Source organism: Panthera uncia, chromosome C2 (assembly GCF_023721935.1).
Source record: "Panthera uncia isolate 11264 chromosome C2, Puncia_PCG_1.0, whole genome shotgun sequence".
NCBI classification, from domain to species: domain Eukaryota; kingdom Metazoa; phylum Chordata; class Mammalia; order Carnivora; family Felidae; genus Panthera; species Panthera uncia.
This window is the reverse complement of record NC_064810.1, coordinates 77,365,994-77,383,239: the sequence shown is the minus strand read 5'-3', so window position 1 is coordinate 77,383,239 and position 17,246 is coordinate 77,365,994. Positions and strand designations below refer to the sequence as shown.

The window sequence follows — 17,246 nt, the reverse complement described above, 5'->3', positions numbered from 1 at the left end:
AGGGGAGTGAGAAAGAAGTGAAGTTCGCTGATGGCAATGAACAGCTCAGGGAAGTGGCGATGAGGGCAAACAGCAGCGGAAGGAAAATGAGACTGGAGTTAAATGTAAGAATATAAGAAAGAAACAGAGGATGCATAGAAGACTAGTGGTAAGTTGGAGCGGGGGAGTGTGTGTGCGCTCGTGTGAGTGTGGTCAGGGAGTGGGTGGGAGGGGCAGGAGAGATTGAGGAATGGCCGGACCTTATCCTGACCTGGCCACAAAGGAAGTTGAGGACCTGCCCCATGGGGTGAGAACGAGAGGTGCTCTCGGTACCCCTTGTCTGTTGTTGTCCCATGGCCACGACCAGTTCTTCCTGGTAATGGAGTATCCATCCACCAGTTGTTGATTATATATAGTAGCCCCTCTACCAGACTATAAACTCCTGGCGGACAGGGGGACATGTGCTGTTCATCCCAGGACGTTGCCCTTCTCCCATTAACCTCACAGAGCTTTACATGATCGTTAGAAAATAATTAATGGAAAAATAACCACATAAAAAGACTTACAGAGATTCAAGTCATATAAAATATATATTACAAATATATATTTTATATATACATGTATATGTAATATATATGTATATATTATATATATATTCCTGTAATTTTAAAATGTGCTTGATTTTCAAAATAAAAATGTTAAATCATGATAAAACTTAAAGAAATTCTGCAAAAACAAAAAAGAAATGATATGCCAAAAATAAATACTCGGAAGTGCCAACTAATTCAGTGAGTAGAAAAGATTCACTATGTATTTAATTGAATATGTGGGCCAGGAAAATGTTGCCATAGCTTTCTTTAACTATGAAGAACATAAATAAATACGCTTTAAAATGATTCCTGTTCTTTACCCCTTCCACCTCCAGTGAGGTAAAGAGTGTAAAATTGCAAAGGGAAAAATATAGCTAAATGTGCTATTTTCACTCCCGTAGTTACGATATAGAAAATAGTCAGAAGCATGCCGGCACATACACAGCAGAATTCATAATAAAGTTGTGGGAAACCTTCTCATCCCCCAAAGAGAGTTCCACTGGTGAGATATTTCCTAGAAGAAAGCAATGACTTCTGAAACTGTGACCTGATGCCTTCCTTCAAAGACTTTACGGAGGTTTAAAGTGTGTGTGTGTGTGTGTGTGTGTGTGTGTGTGTGTGTGTGTCTGTGTGTGTGTGTGTCTGTGTGTGTGTGTGTCTGTGTTCACCAAAAAAGAAAAAGAGAAATTTTGTTGGAAATGTTGCTTCTCAGGAGTTAGGTCTATATTAATTCTTTTTTATTCTTACTTTATCATTGTGATTGGCTTTCATTTCCAAAATCTGTGATTTCTGCAGGATCTGCTCTGGGGACAGACTTCTCTACAGCTGCAGCACAGAGTACGCCTGCCATTAGCCCAGTTGCTCAGTCACTGTCTCCATTTATAGTTGGGTTTGTAAAGTGTTCAAAATAGGAACTCTGGGTTTCTGCTGATCTTGAGTCATCAAAGAAAAGAAAAGCTTTATTCCTTCTTACATTCAATTCCATCTATGCTGACATTTTTTTTAAGACTGACATGGTTGACTGGAAAAAAAAACTGACCTTACCTTTTTTTTTTTTTAGGTTCAAACTGACTCTCCCATGCTCTTTACTACAGAATGTCAGGATCTTAATTAACTGTGTGTGTATTTAGGAATTTCTTCAGGATGTATTTCTTAATAAATTGCTTACTAAAGAAATGGAATTTCTTTCTCTTGAGTACTGTTGGAGCCATCTTCATAAAGAAGGGAAAAGCTACTCTGCCAAGACAAGATTACTAAGGTTGCTTCAATTACAAAAGTAAATGGCAAGTTTGTCCTCTGAGAGGCTAGTATCAGATAAGGGGGAAAAAAAAGATAACTGTATTTAACAGCCTCCTGTAACTTAAAGAACTAAATCTAGAATTATGAATTCTTTAGGAAAGTAGACAAATATAAATTGAGACCAATAAAATGTGGGAAAGAGAGCTGTAACTGTCAGAATCCCAACAAAAATGATAACACGCTGATTTATAAATGCATCGCGTACACAGGCATTTGGGTATAGAGAAGTGTTTAGGGACAGAGCGAGCATCTGGAGCCATCAGAGTCAGAGCTTTCATGTGCTCTAGGATCAAAGGGACCAAGGGGAGAAGGGTTATTTGGATCAAGAAGTAGAGAGTGTTGTAGAGGAGAGATGCTAGAGAGGACCTGTGGCCTCCTTGGCTCACATCTGGGAACTTCACAGGTAGGTTGACAGAAGAAATGTAGCCCAAGAGTCTGTCACTTTCATTGGGATGCTGTTGCCATCTTGGGTTTGACAGTGATGTGTTTTGCTTTCTGCCCATGCAATGATGATAACATCCCCGTCACTGTGACAATAAGATTATCCCCACTCATTACCAAACGTCCCTGATCAGGAGGTGATTTTCTCTCCATTGAGAATTACTGTATGTCAACCAAATATCTCTGGGAGTGTTTTAATCTTTATCTCTGGATCAGTGTAGATCATCAGAAAGCTATATATATCTGAGTTGATAGACTTGCATCTTATGGTGGGGGCAAGATAGCTGTACCATCTACAGCCCCACATCCACCAACCAGGCAGGAAAGAAGAAACTGGCAAGGTAGGTAGGGGTGATGCTTCTATCAGGAGAATTTTTGTTTTCCCTAAAATGTTTAGCATATGTCTTATTGGCCAGAACTGTGTCCCGTGGCAACGTTCTATCTCTGGTTGTAGTCTAGAGAAGTATTTTAAGTGAGGACATTGTCACCCTAAATAAAATAGAAATTCTTTGAGTAGTGAAGAAGGGGAGTAGGTATGAAGAAGCAGTTAGCGGCATCTTTCCCACAGCTATATATCTCTAGTGACTTGGTGTGGGTAAATGACATTAGAGTAACATAAGGCCTCACATCCCCTCTTCCTAAGAATATGTGAATTCTCTTGGAAATTAATAAACAGCAAAATCAGGGTGTGGTCATTCATTTGTTGTATCAGCAAATCTAATCATAGTAACTCAGAGCAAAATTAAAACATTCTGTCATTGACATATTTCCAGATCCATAGTAGACTAATGCCTAAGGACAGATGTTTGAATCTCCAAGCTTTCTCTGAGCCTTTACTTATCCCCAGCCTAACCAAGACTTCTCATAGTTTGGCAGTGAGATCTTCCAATCTTTGTGTCCTTAAACATTCTTAAGATATTCAGTAAGTATTTCTGAATTGAATGAATGAATGCAATGGAAATCAGGAAGTTAGAAAAGGAGGAACAGTCTACATTTGGGTTATCTTTGGTAAATCACTCTTTGATAGGAATCTTTGTTCTAAAATTTAGCATCTTTTTGGTTCTTCTGGGAGTGTTTGTTTCTTTCAACACCCCTCTTTGATTTACTTGTTTTTTTTTTCGTACCCTTGCCCAGTCCTCCTGTTCTTTCTCTAGTACCTCCTTTTTGCTGTATGTTGACTATATCTTTGGTAATCTGATCTGATTGAGATAGCATTGTTTAGCTTAGTTTATTATTGCTAGTGCTTTCAGTATTATATATATGCATAAGTCTTCCAATCCATGAACACAGGATGTCTTATATATATTTATGCCTTCGATTTTTTTCAGCAGCAGCATTTGTACGTTTTAGTGTATGTAAGTCTTTTGCCCTTTTTGCTTAAGTTTATTCTTAAGTATTTTTGTTTCTTTTTGATGTAATTGTAAATGGAATCATTAATTTTTTTCCAGATTGTTCATTACTAGTACACAAAAGTGCGCATGATTTTTATGTTGGTTTGTGAATTCTTAGAAGGCAGGAACCATGGGGCGCCTGGGTGGCTCAGTCGGTTAAGCGTCCGACTTCGGCTCAGGTCATGATCTCGCGGTCCATGAGTTCGAGCCCCGCGTCGGGCTCTGTGCTGACTGCTCACAGCCTGGAGCCTGTTTCGGATTCTGTGTCTCCCTCTCTCTCTGACCCTCCCCCATTCATGCTGTCTCTCCCTGTCTCAAAAATAAATAAACATTAAAAAAAATAAAAAAAAAAAAAGAAGGCAGGAACCATATAAGAGTTGATACAAAATAAGAATAGTAGTTACTAATATTTGTTCCTTTATGTGTTTTCATTTTTCACTGGCAGTAATCTTTATCTTTTTTATTTTTATTTTTCTCTTTCCCCCTTTAGGGCTCTACTAGTTCGACTGCCTCTCCTCCAGTCTCTACCCCTGTCACAGGACATAAAAGAATGGTAATACCAAACCAACCCCCTCTAACAGCAACCAAAAAGTCTACATTGAAACCACAGCCTGCACCCCAGGCAGGACCCATCCCTGTGGCACCAATTGGAACACTAAAACCCCAGCCTCAACCAGTCCCCGCCTCCTATGCTACGGCGTCCACCCCTTCAAGGCCTACCTTCAACGTGCAGGTGAAGTCAGCCCAGCCCAGCTCTCATTACATGGCTGCTCCTTCATCAGGACAATTTTATGGCGCAGGCCCAGGACCCCAGGGCTATAACACTCAACCAGTTTCTATCTCTGGGCAGTGCCCACCTCCTTCAACACGGGGGGGCATGGACTATGCATATATTCCACCACCAGGACTTCAACCGGAGCCTGGATATGGGTATGCCCCCAACCAAGGACGCTATTATGAAGCCTATTGCCCATCAGGGCCTGGCTATGGGGGCAAAAATGACTCTGATCCAGCTTACGGTCAACAAGGGCATCCGAATACGTGGAAGCGGGAACAAGGGTATACTCCTTCTGGAACAGGAAACCAGAACCCAGCCGGGATGTATCCAGTTACTGGGCCCAAGAAGACCTATATCACAGATCCTGTTTCAGTGCCCTGCGCACCGCCACTGCAACAAAAGGTAGGGAACTCATTAACATAGTGATGGGGCTGAAGGAGTGTGTATCTTGGCCTGACTTCCCCAGAAAGCAGAGCCTAAGGCAAAAGTGTATGTGCTCCTTTTATGTCATTAGAAAGTACAGTCCCAGGTGAGCGTGAGTGAAGCAGGAAAAGGCAGAGATCCTACGTGTGGGATCATATGGCTACTGTTTAATATCCAGTACAGCCAATTGTTCAATCTTGAAGGATCATCTTGCAAAAGACCGTATGAGCAGATCAGGACAATCTGTTCAGGGAGAGGATGGGAAAATAGTTTATCTTCCAGCTCTTGTCTCCTGTTGGTCAAAGCGCCCCTCTGTGGGTCAGAAACTTCCTCACGCTTAGCTGTTGCATGTGCTTGGACTCTAAACAGATATGCAGCATCTTGTACCTTAGTGGGGACAGGAGGTCCCCATATTTGTAGGTAAGAGATGTACAGGGCCACATGAGGCTCATGTAAAGACGCTCAGAACCCAAGCAAAGTTGGCACTCTGGGTTCTGCTTAGGGCAAACAAGCCTAGGGCTGCTGAGACAGAACAAGTGGCCAAGGGCCCCTTGGTAGGTGAGGTGAAGGGGGCTGCAGTATTATGGAACTTGTTTATTACCTCTTATTTATCCCCATTACTGATCCTCCAGGAAGAATCTTAGTCTGTGGGCCTTAACTGTGTTCAGAAACTTTTAAAAATCCTTTATGACAGTTATCTTTTTTTTTGGTTTGATTTAATTGCAAGCATATATGCTTTTAAGTCAATGCATCCTTACTTCCTGTGAATAGTTAAGACATAATACTACACATACCTCTTCACCTACAACTTGGACTTTCCATGAGTACTAGAACCAACATGATGATGTTTCTTCCCACCCTGACAAGAGGATCCAAGGAGAATTACTTGCAAGGGAGGCAATGGAGAAACCAAGCTAATCTCCAGTTATTGGTTGGAACTGAGCCCACCCTTTTGGTTAGAGCTGTGAGAAATCAAAAACTGGAGAGCCCTTGGGGCACCTGGGTGGCTCAGTCAGTTAAGTGTCTGACTCTTGATTTCGCCTCAGGTCATGATCTCACAGTTTGTGGGATCGAAACCCATGTAGGGCTCTGTGCTGACAATGCAAGATTCTTTCTCTGCCTCTCTCTCTCTCTCTCTCTCTCAAAATAAATAAATAAACATTAAAAAAAAAAAGAAACTGTAGAGCCCTTGATTAGCTACACGTTGAATTGTAATTGTTGAGATGGATTATAGAAGTGTGTGTGTGTGTGTGTGTGTGTGTGTGTGTGTGTGTAAGCACATGTGTGTATCTGTGTGTGTGTATAATCCTTTACCCATTCAAGATTGTCAGTTTCCAGATATACCTGTTCACATTTTCACCATTATGACAAAAATCTGTCAGATCCTTACTCTCTAGGTAAGATGTTTACTAAACCCTGATTCTCACATGAAAACATCTGCTCTATTAATGGTGCTCCAAAAGAATTTTAGGTTCTTTAGAGGAAAAGAACCCTTCCCAGGGGGGCCTGTGAGTATCTGGAGGCACCCGGTAACCTTATGAATGCTCATTACACAAAAGTGGACCAGCCATGGTCATTCTCAACATAAAGATTCCAAGTTAAAATGTTAAGTGTTCGAAACATTACTCTTGGGAGGCCTTTCTTTTCAAACTCCCTCCATGAAAATAAATGTTATTGGGGCGCCTGGGTGGCTCAGTCGGTTGGGCGTCCGACTTCGGCTCGGGTCATGATCTCACGGTCCGTGAGTTCGAGCCCTGCATCGGGCTCTGTGCTGACAGCTCGGAGCCTGGAGCCTGTTTCAGATTCTGTGTCCCCCTCTCTCTGACCCTTCCCCGTTCATCCTCTGTCTCTCTCTGTCTCAAAAATCAATAAATGTTAAAAAAAATTAAAAAAAAAAAAGAAAATAAATGTTATTAAGGGTGTTTTGTTTTGTTTGTTTTTGTTTTGTTTTTATTTTTTAAAGTTTATATTTTTTACAGAAAGAGAGCAAGCAGTGGAGGGGCAGAGAGAGAGGGAGACAGAAAATCCCAAGCAGGCTCTGTACTGTCAGTGCAAAGCCTTACATGGGGGTCAAACTCACAAACCATGATATTATGACCTGGGTTGAAATCAGCCACTCAACTGACTGAGCCACCCAGGTGCCCCTTGTTTTGCATTAATTTTTAAAAAATTAATGTTTATTTATTTTTGAGCGAGAGAGAGAGCATGAGCAGGGGAGAGAGAGAGACAGAATCCGAAGCAGGCTCCAGGCTCTGAGCTGTCAGCATACAGCCCGATGTGGGACTCGAACTCACAAACTGCGAGATCATGACCTGAGTGGAAGTTGGATACTCAATCAACTGAGCCACCCAGGTGCCCCTATTGTTTTGCTTTTAAATAAAGTTTGTCAAGAATAGCCACACTGGATAGGCTTGCCCTTTGTTAACATTACAGCATGTCTGCAGTGGTCGCTCCTGGACCTGAAAAACACCCATTCAGAACAAAATGGGGTTATTGAACTTTCCCTTGCTTTTGGTACAACTGAAACAAATTCTCCTATGGAAGATTAAAAGTGTAGGTTGGGACAGTTGTCTTCACCATGTAAGTTCAGCTATGCATGCAGTTTTTCCTCACCCAGAGCATCCTGACTGATGTTCCTGAGGGAAAGAGGTGGGCCCTGAGTTATTTAAGGATCCCATCACCCCACGGGGGGAAGCAGACATGAAACAGAGCAAAAGTGTATCTGGTGGAGGGAATCATCTGCTGAGAAGTGCTGAGCCAGTCTTCGAGTTTCCTATTTACCTATCATGTCATGAGGTGCTATCTAGATAGTGCCTGTACAACACTGGGAACCAATCCATTGGTGTAGGGGGAATGGGTGTAGGACCCAGTGCAAGACCTGGATCTAAGGTGTCAGGCAGAGCCGCATCATCACTAATGTTTGATCTGCCCTCAGCAACCTGTTCAGGCTCTTGGAGTGAACTTTGATTCTCCACTCCCCCAAAAGCATGACATTTCACTTTCCTTCTTATGGGAGAAGGTAATTATTCGAGGTGGTCTACATTATTACAGATTCTGGATATCAGTGAATTTCATGTCATTAAAAATTTTCTTGGAAATATTTATTTTCAACAGTGTCATGTGTTTTTGACATCATATTGTGCCTTTCAATCATGAAAATTAAATCATGGATTTTTGCTGCGATTATAGAGGAGAGTGGTTGGAGGTTGATATTTAGCCATCTGTCTGTGTTTTAGGAAAGGGGAAAGAGGCTGATGAAGCTACAGAAATTTCCTGTGTGTGTTGTGGGGGCACTGGTGGATGAAGGGGTGGGCTTTTCCACAGTTGGTCTTTGAGCAGAACACTGCTGTATTCAACTGCACCTGTGCACAGAGGACCTTATTGTCCCAATATTGACTCCACTTGGCTTAGTGATGTGACTACTGGCTTGAGAAATGAGCTTCTAATTCTCATTTCAGTTCTTCCCTTGACATTCCTCTTTCAGCTTGGGGAAAGCCTCTAGACCTCTTTATGTCACGCTCCCAGCCTCAGTAAAGTGGAACATCATCTTCACTAATTAATTAATGATTGCAGAGGGCTTGGAAATTTCCAAGGGCTGAATAATTGCCAAGTGAGGACTATTCAGCTTTTCCCTGGCTTTCGTTTATTTCCAGTTTTTTAAGTCACTGGTGGAAAAAATACCTTCGTACCTTAGAACAATTCTCTTTTGTTACATTCAGAAGTTCTGAGGAATTTGACATTGAGCCCATTAAGGAAGACGTTGTTTTGTTTTGTTTCGTTTTAAGTGAAAGAAAGAAATCTCTCCTCTATTTGAGATGAGCTGCTATAATTTCCTTACAATATAAATGAAGAGGGAAAGAAGAGAAGGAGAAAGCAGAAGGAAAAGGAAAGGAAAGGCAAGGAAGAAGAGAAGGAAGGAAGGAAGGAGGCCACATGAAAACCTGCGGAGTGTGGGGATCATGATATTTATGTTCCCATAATGTGCTGAGCAGTGAATTTGCATGCTACAGTAGACCATAATGCGCTTCCTGGACCATCTGAGCTGAGTTCCTTGAAAAATATTGTTATAAGCAAGGCTTTATGAGAGAGAAATATTCCTTTCCCACTAGAAACACTCTTAAAGGCACAGTGGAATCTTTTCTTTTGGCTCTTTTATAAAAGCTCGTATCTGCTAGCTACTATGGAGTTCCCAGAACTCTCGTCCTATGTGCGTTGTCTTCACATGCCAGTGAGACAGAATGTGCGTTTTCTCCAGCGTTCAGATTAAGGTGGGGCAGCTTGAAAGCCCTAGAACCAGGACCTGGAGGCCAGTCATTACTCTTGGGTGCACGGTGACCTGAGGGTAGATCATTTTTATACCCACTTCCTTGTCATAAATCTAACCCTCGTCAGTCTCAACTTTGTAAAAGAGACGCTGTTTGCCCCACAGTGTGTGAAAGGCACCGGTGCTATGCATCCCAGGAAAGCTGTGAGGGCCCACCTAGTGTGGGGGTTAGGTTAAATTCGGCAATCATCTAGTATTGACATCTCCTTGGAAAACCCTTCACCATGGTGAGAGTGTGGAGATCGGCAAACCACTTTTCAATAAATCCAATGCAGAGTTTTTCTTATCCAGAGTCAGAGCTGATCACTGCTCTTCATTTAACATCCAGAAGGATCTGGGGAATATTTAACGGTACGGAGAAGAGAACAGAGGGAGTGAACTCCTGGGGTCAGCGGTAAAGGGTCCTGTAATTTGTTAAGTTTCAGGAAATGTTTGAGAATGTTGACATAGTAGTATTTCAAACATTCCAGTACTATCAAAATGTTTAACTTTAGGAGATGGATGTACATATTGGGTATATTGCAAGGAATTGGTGGCATTTTGGAAAAAAAACTATCTTTATGGTAATCCTTGTGCAAAATCGCTCTCAATTCCAGGATCAGAGAAGCAAAAAGAGGAGATAGTTAGGGTGGGGAGAGGGATGAATGCAGAGAGATGCCTCCGGACAGGTGCCAATACCTGTACATCTAAAGATGAGGACAAGAATATTAGTAATCCCCCTCTATACGGGGTGTTCCAGTTCCCAAAGTGCTTTGTGGACCCCTACACAATTCACAGGGGTTCAGAAGATCAGTACCGAGAGTCACTCTGTGAAGGTCATCTGGCAAATTCACGGGAGCCATGATTCCAACCTTCTGAATATTGTCCTCATACTTTCCCCCGGGGAAGCCATGCATGTCAGCATGCTTTGGTGTTTGGATAGTGGGAGCATCAAACATCCGCATCGACAGCCGCTGGACATGGCGCCACCATGGCCCTACTCGCTGTCAGACATGTAAATGGGCTTCAGCTGTTGTGGTAGAGGGAGAGAGAGAGAGAGAGAGAGAGAGCTGTTGTGGCCATGAGACCATCAAACGGAGGGGAAGCACCGGCTAATTCCCTGCTGGGCATCCAGGCTTAGGGCCCTAGGACTGTAATTCCTCTTCCACATCACATACATATAACTTGTCCTGCTGTTTCTATCGCACTGTCTCTCAAATCTGGTTTCTTAAGTAGATATCCTTGCGACTCCTAGTTCAGGTGTCCTAATTTCTCAACTGAGTTATTGAAATGGCCTCCTATTGGGTGTCTCCACCTCTGGTCTCTCTCCACACCCGTCCCTCCTATACATATTATCAGATTAATCTTTCTACCCTACAGCTCTGCCCTGGTCATTAATTGCCATTAAAAAAAAAAAAAAAAAAACTTTCCAAATTTCCCAGCCCATTATGGAATGAATTGAAACCCAGTCTGGATTTCCAAGTTTATCTCCCCCTTGAAACATCCTGACTTCCAACTGAGAACTTACATTCCTAGTTATTTCTCATCTCTATAGCTTTCCTCGTAGAGCTCCTTCCCTCAATGCCTTCTCAGACCTTCCGCCAGATAGATGAAATACTTGTGCATCTCATGTGATCCATTAAGACCGAGCTGAAGTGCCCATCTCTCTTACGATGCCTTCTCTTTGTAAAATCAAGTCGTGCAGTATTTCACCCTCTCCTGTGAAGTTTTCCCACTCTTACTCTACTAGAGTCATGCATGTATCAATCTTCCACTAAACTGGGCCCCAGCATGTCCTGAACTCTCTGATTTAGGGGATAGAGATGGTGAACAACCCTATCTGAACAACCCTGTCTCTTCCAGAGTAACTAACACAGTTCTTAGCACATTCTTGTTTAATAAAGAAGCATCAAGAAACTTCTCATGCCCTACTAAAATGAGGAAGCCCTGCCTTAGAACTTAACAGGCTATTCAGCAAAATGTCAGAACCCAAACCTACCCCACCAGATCATATTAGGTGACCTCAGTAATACAAGCATTGTCATGTCAGCAACTCAGTATCCAGAGTAGCTGGATAGATTCTCATCTTCACTGTGGTGCTGATATTTTACATTCCTCTTGGACTATGCATGTGTACATGGATGCTGCTACGTACACAGTCTTTTTTAGTCCCCTGCTTGCCAAGTGTCCATGGACTTGTTGATTCATATTCTTTAATCAGCTTTCAGAGGTTTCGTTTACAGACAATAAAATGTGTGTTTCTAAATGCATGTAACAGTGCACCTTGGACACAGGTATGTACCCATACAAATACCAACACAATCTAAAGAACATTTCAGCTACCTCACAGAGCTCCCTCCCTCATGCCCTGCTGCCTTCAGTCCCCTTTAACTTCAGTCCCAAGCAACCATCCTGCTTTTGAACGTAGGTTATTTTCATCCTTTCCAGAATTCCATATAAATGGGATCATATCAGAGCGGGCACCCTTGTGTCAGGTCTTCATTTACTCACTATATTTTTTTGAGATTTCTTTATGTTGTTGTGCATATCAGTAGTCATTTAGTTTGATTGCTAAGCAGTGTTCCATGGCATGAACATACTACATTTTGTTTATCCATTCACTTTTTGGGGGTCATTTTTTTTAAATTTTTTTTTAACATTTATTTATTTTTGAGTCAGATAGAGACAGAGCATGAGCAGGTGAGGGTCAGAGAGAGAGGGAGACACAGAATCCGAAACAGGCTCCAGGCTCTGAGCTGTCAGCCCAGAGCCCAATGCGGGGCTCGAACTCACGGACCGCGAGATCATGACCTGAGCCGAAGTTGGACGCCCAACCGACTGAGCCACCCAGGCGCCCCTGGGGGTCATTTTTTTAATTTCATTTTGAATTACGAATAAGGCTGCTATGAACATCCATGTACAAGTCCTTGTATGGACATAGTTTTTATTCTTTTTTTATGATTATTTATTTTTGAGAGATAGAGACAGAGCAGAGTGGGGGAGGGGAAGAGAGAGAAGGAGACACAGAATCAGAAGCAGGCTTCAGGCTCTGAGCTGTCAGCAAGCACACAGCCCTACACGGGGCTCGAACTCTGGAATGGTGAGACCATGACCTAGGCCCAAGTGGGAAGCTTAACCGACTGAGCCACCCTGGTGCCCCTATTCTTTTTGTCAGATACCCAGAACTGGGATTTCTGAGGCAGGTAGTCAACTGTTTAACTTCATAAGACACTGCCAAACTGTTTTCTTAAATTGTACTTTCTCATCAGTGATGTAGGAGAGTTCCAGCTGCTCCTCAAGCCTAGCAACATGTGGTTGCTTAATTGTAGCTATTTTCAGACTTTATAGCTATATCTAATTGTACTTTATATTTACATTTTCCTTGTGACTAATGATGTGAGTGTTAATTATTTATGCGCTTCTTTGGCCATCCTTTATCTTCTTTTGTGAAATGTCATCAAATTCTTGGCCTATTTTTTAATTGAATTCTCTCTTTTTATTGAGAGTTGTAAGAGTACCTTGTGTATTCTGAATAAGAGCCCTTTGATATATGCCTTGCCAATATTTCTTCCTGGTCCATGACTTGACTTTTCATTTCCTTAATGTTGTTTTCTGAAGAGCAAGAGTGTTTAATTTTGATCAAGTTCAGTTTATGTTTTTATCCTTCTATAGTCGGTGCTGCTATTTTTTCCCTTAGGTATTTTTGCCTCCTCGTAGTCACAAAGATTTTATTTTAGGCTTGTCGTTTAGATGTTTTACAGGTAAATTTAGGGCTATAATTCACTCCACATTAATTTTTGTGTATTGTGTGAGATAAAGCTTAAAGTTCATTTTCCCCCATTGGCTTCAGTTTTCTCAGCATGATTTGTTGAAAAGTCTTTCCTTCCATTGAATGACCTAGATATGTTTGACAAAAGTCAGTTGGCAATACACGTGTGGCTTCATGTGGACTCTTATATTCCATTCCACTAACTTATATATCCTTAAGACAATGCCACACTACCTTTATTGCTGACTTTTCCAGTAGACTTTGTAACGAGACTGTGAAAGCTCCTTTCAGAAGTGTTTGATTATTCTAAGTCCTTTTCATTTCCATATAAATTTTAACATTAGATTGCCAGTTTCCACAAATAGCCTGAGGTGATTTTGGTTCAGATTTTTTGAATATATAGATCAATTTGAAAGGAGCTTATACTGTAACAGTGTTATTTTCCAACCCATGAGCATGGTATAGCTCTCATTTTATTTATGCACTTATTAATTTCTCTCAACAATGTATTACATGTTTTGCTAAATTATCCCTAAGTATTTCACATTCTGAATGCTGTTGTAAATGGTACTTTTAAAAATTTCAATTTGCAGTTGTTGGCTGTTAGTATATAGACTTGTTTTTTTATTGGCCTTGTGTCATATGGCTTCGTTAAATTTAGCAGTTTTGCAAGCTTGTTTAAGACTCCTTAAGCTTTTCTACCTGATCATTTCCTCTTCAAATAAATTGTTGATTCAGCTGTTTATTTTCCTGTATTGCAGGAGTCTATCCATCACCTTCCTATATTTGGAAGATGTGCTTTTTGGTTGACAAAATAGTTTCTCACAAATTTGAAGAACGTAAAGTGGAAAAAAATAATAAACCTTTACACTTCACCTCTCTAGATTAGCCTGTTGAAACTGTCAGACATAGAAGTCACCTTCAGAATTATTGATAACTCCTTAAATTTACACATGAGGAAACTGACACGAAACATTACAGTGATTTGAAGAGTTAGTTATTCAATTAGTAAGTGCCACATCTGAGTGAAAACTAATGTTCTTTTCTTATACCAGAGTCCCTCTGCATTGACTCAAGACAGGTGAGATCGGAAGTATAAAGGAACTTTAAAAGGTGTGACAGTTATTGCCAAAAGGAGCTTACTTACACCTAACCTTAGACCTCCCCATCACTGTTGTAAGTTCTTTTAATAATAGAGAATGACTGGGGCGCCTGGGTGGCTCAGTCTGTTAAGCTTCCTACTTTGGCTCAGGTCATGATCTCAGGGTTCTTCAGTTGGAGCCCTGTGTCAGGCTCTCTGCTGTCATTGCAGAGCCTGATTCAGATCCTCTGTCTCCCTCCCTTTGCCCCTCCCCCACCTTGGGCATGCATGTGTGCACACACTGTCTCACAAATAAACATAAAAAATAGTAATAGAAAATGGCTACCCTTCTAGTGTTCTTTTTTCTGTCTCATAGTTGTTCCTCCTGTGGAAAGACTTGTTCTTAGGGTCTATATGATTTGACTCACTCCATCATTTTTTCTTCCCCTGTTTTTAAAATTTATAATCAGGATGGATGTCCTCACATACTTAGATATGTCTGTGAATACTGTTCATTTTGCTAATCCTCTTTTTTTCAGAGATTTAGATGTTTAGAGATATCCCAGGTCCCTAATCTTTTTGGAAAATTAAATACATCGTTTTAAACAAATGATTTTAACAATATGTAATTTTTACATTTACAGAGCCAAGAGAACTCACTTTAATTTACAGAGTTTTATCTTTGTTCTGTTTCAGTTCTACAGTAAAATAACTACCCAACCAATTGATAATGTCTCTCCAGAAATCTCATCTCTTTCTTGGCCAGCCACAGACACTCATACTGTCCTGTTTCAGAATAGAGACTATAGTTCTCTTCCCCAGCAAACCAATAAGTTTGACCATTATTGATGTATAATTATTATGGTGAGTAGAAAAACTTTGAAAGACTTTACACACAGAATATTAGGAAATATACCATACTGAAAGTCAAATAACTGACTTTCCTTAAGTGCCATTGTCCCAGTAATAAAGATTTACTTATTTTAGCTCTTTGATTTTCTAGAATATGGAAAACTCAACTTTTAGTATACTCTTGGCAAATAACATAGTGTTTGCTTTATTTCATCCTTGGAATTCAGTGAAAAGTCTTCAGAAAGTAAATCTGGTTTATTTCAGAAGGCGACTTACTTAAAATATCATTTTGAAGTATATAGTAATAACACATAACATTTTTATAACCCCTTATAAAATTTATCAAACACTTTTATATGTGCGGAAAACTCTTTATCATGTCCAAAGGCAACTGGCCTGGTATCCCACTAGTACCAAATGCCAGAAGTATGGTGAGAAAGAACATAGGTCTTCTGACTGCTAGCCCAGAATTCTTTCACTCCATACCACTTGCCTCCATTTATAGCTGTCTATGTTTACATGTGTTCGTTCATAGTAGTTATCCAAATATCAAATACCCCTTGGGCCCAAGAGTTTGGAGAGTACATCTTTAAAGTTGTGTTTATATGTGAGACATAACATATATTCAACATTATTTGAAACCCACGATTCAGTCAACATTATATGAAGATTTATGGAGTTGAAACAATATCCTAACCTAAGTTCAAGATAATAGATCCCCTTTTATTCAGTCTTCATAAATATACGGTGTATTTATATCTCCCCAACCATAGACACCATGTTTATTTTTGATGTGTCTTTAGGGATTATTGTGCAAAATGTAGACAAAGAGAATGTAAGAATGCTAGTTGCAGTCATCATGGATCTGTTAGATATTACACGTTACTCGTGGCTGTGTACTCGCCATCTTTAACAAAAATTGGGATAGTTGCTATTATGATACTCATAATTTTTTACCAGAGGAAACCAAGTTTTCAATCCTGCTACCCATCCCGTTCAAAAGAACAACGGAGTATTAATTAAGCAGGCCTTCTGGGAAATAACTGATGCTGGTGATCCCTGCAGAGGCAGGAAAATTTCTAGTGACCAGCAGAGAACTGGAAGAGAGTTCAGGAAGGCAGGCTGGGGGATATGGACCAGGACCCAGCGAACTGCAGCCCATGGGCTGAATCTCACACACCACCTTGTTTTCTAGATCATGTTGTATTGAAATACAGCCACATCCACTTGTTAATGTATTACCTACGACTGCTTTCACACTGCAGTGGAAGAGTTGAGAGTTGCAACAGAGGGTGTATAGTCTTCAAAGCCCAAAACATTTACTGCATGGTCCTTTACAGAAAAAGTTAACTGACATCTTACCAAAATATGGGAAGGGCTTTGCAATATTTAGATTATCATGGAAACTTCTTGAATATTTCTCAACTATTCTTCCTGACCCAGTAGATCTAGACTCTTGAGCTGGAAGCTGTTGCAATAGTTGGTGGTAATTTCAGGGAAGGAAAGAATTAAATATCGAAACCAAAATTTATGCTGCTATGTGGCAGAATGGATTCTACATCCCTCCTGTTTCTCCCCACCTGCTAAACTTCTATTGAGCCTTCAAGATCTATCTCCATTATTGACTCTTGGAGAAGCTTGACCATTCACCTAATCCCCACACATTATTGTCATTCCTCTGAATTTTCTCATAACATTTTTCTTCTTCCTTGACTGTAACATGCATCTTAGTAGGTATTTTAAATGTATAATAACTTTATTGAGATAGAATTCACATACAGTAGAATTAATCCACTGAAAATGTACAGTTTGATCCAATATTTTTACTATATTCACCAAATTGTGCAACCATCATCACAGTCTCCTCACCCCGGAAAGAATCCAAGTGCATTTATTTATTTATGTGCGTACGTACGTATGTATGTATGTATTGAGCACGAGTGGGATCGGGGCAGAGAGAGAGGGGGAGAGAGAATCCCAAGCAGCTCCACACTGCCAGCACAGAGTCCGACATGGGGCTCAGTCTCACAACCACAAGATCATGACCTGAGCTGAAACCAAGAGTCAGACGCTTAACTGACTGAGCCACTGAGGCAACCCGAAACCAAGTACTTATCAACACTCCCCATTTTCCTCAAACCCTCCAGACCTAGGTAGCTACTGATCTAGTTTTCATATCTGTAGATTTGCAATTTCTGGATGTTTGGATTCAAACAATAGGTAGTCTGTGGTGATTGGATTCCTAGCATAATATTTTCAAGTTTCATTCATGTTGTCATACTTATGAGTACTTCATTCCTGGTTATTGCTGAATAAGTTAAATTGGACAGACATACATTA

The 17,246-nt window shown here is 40.8% G+C and overlaps 1 protein-coding gene across 13 annotated transcripts in view; it reads left to right on the top strand.

The window, feature by feature from the left end:
• Positions 1-17,246, top strand: part of LPP (LIM domain containing preferred translocation partner in lipoma) — a 679,983-nt gene that overhangs the window by 418,433 nt on the left and 244,304 nt on the right. For all 13 annotated transcript variants that reach the window (XM_049629520.1, XM_049629513.1, XM_049629514.1 and 10 more), the window contains one exon: positions 4,191-4,880. In XM_049629520.1, the coding sequence (XP_049485477.1) occupies positions 4,191-4,880 (690 nt within the window). The remainder of the gene's footprint in view (positions 1-4,190; positions 4,881-17,246) is intronic.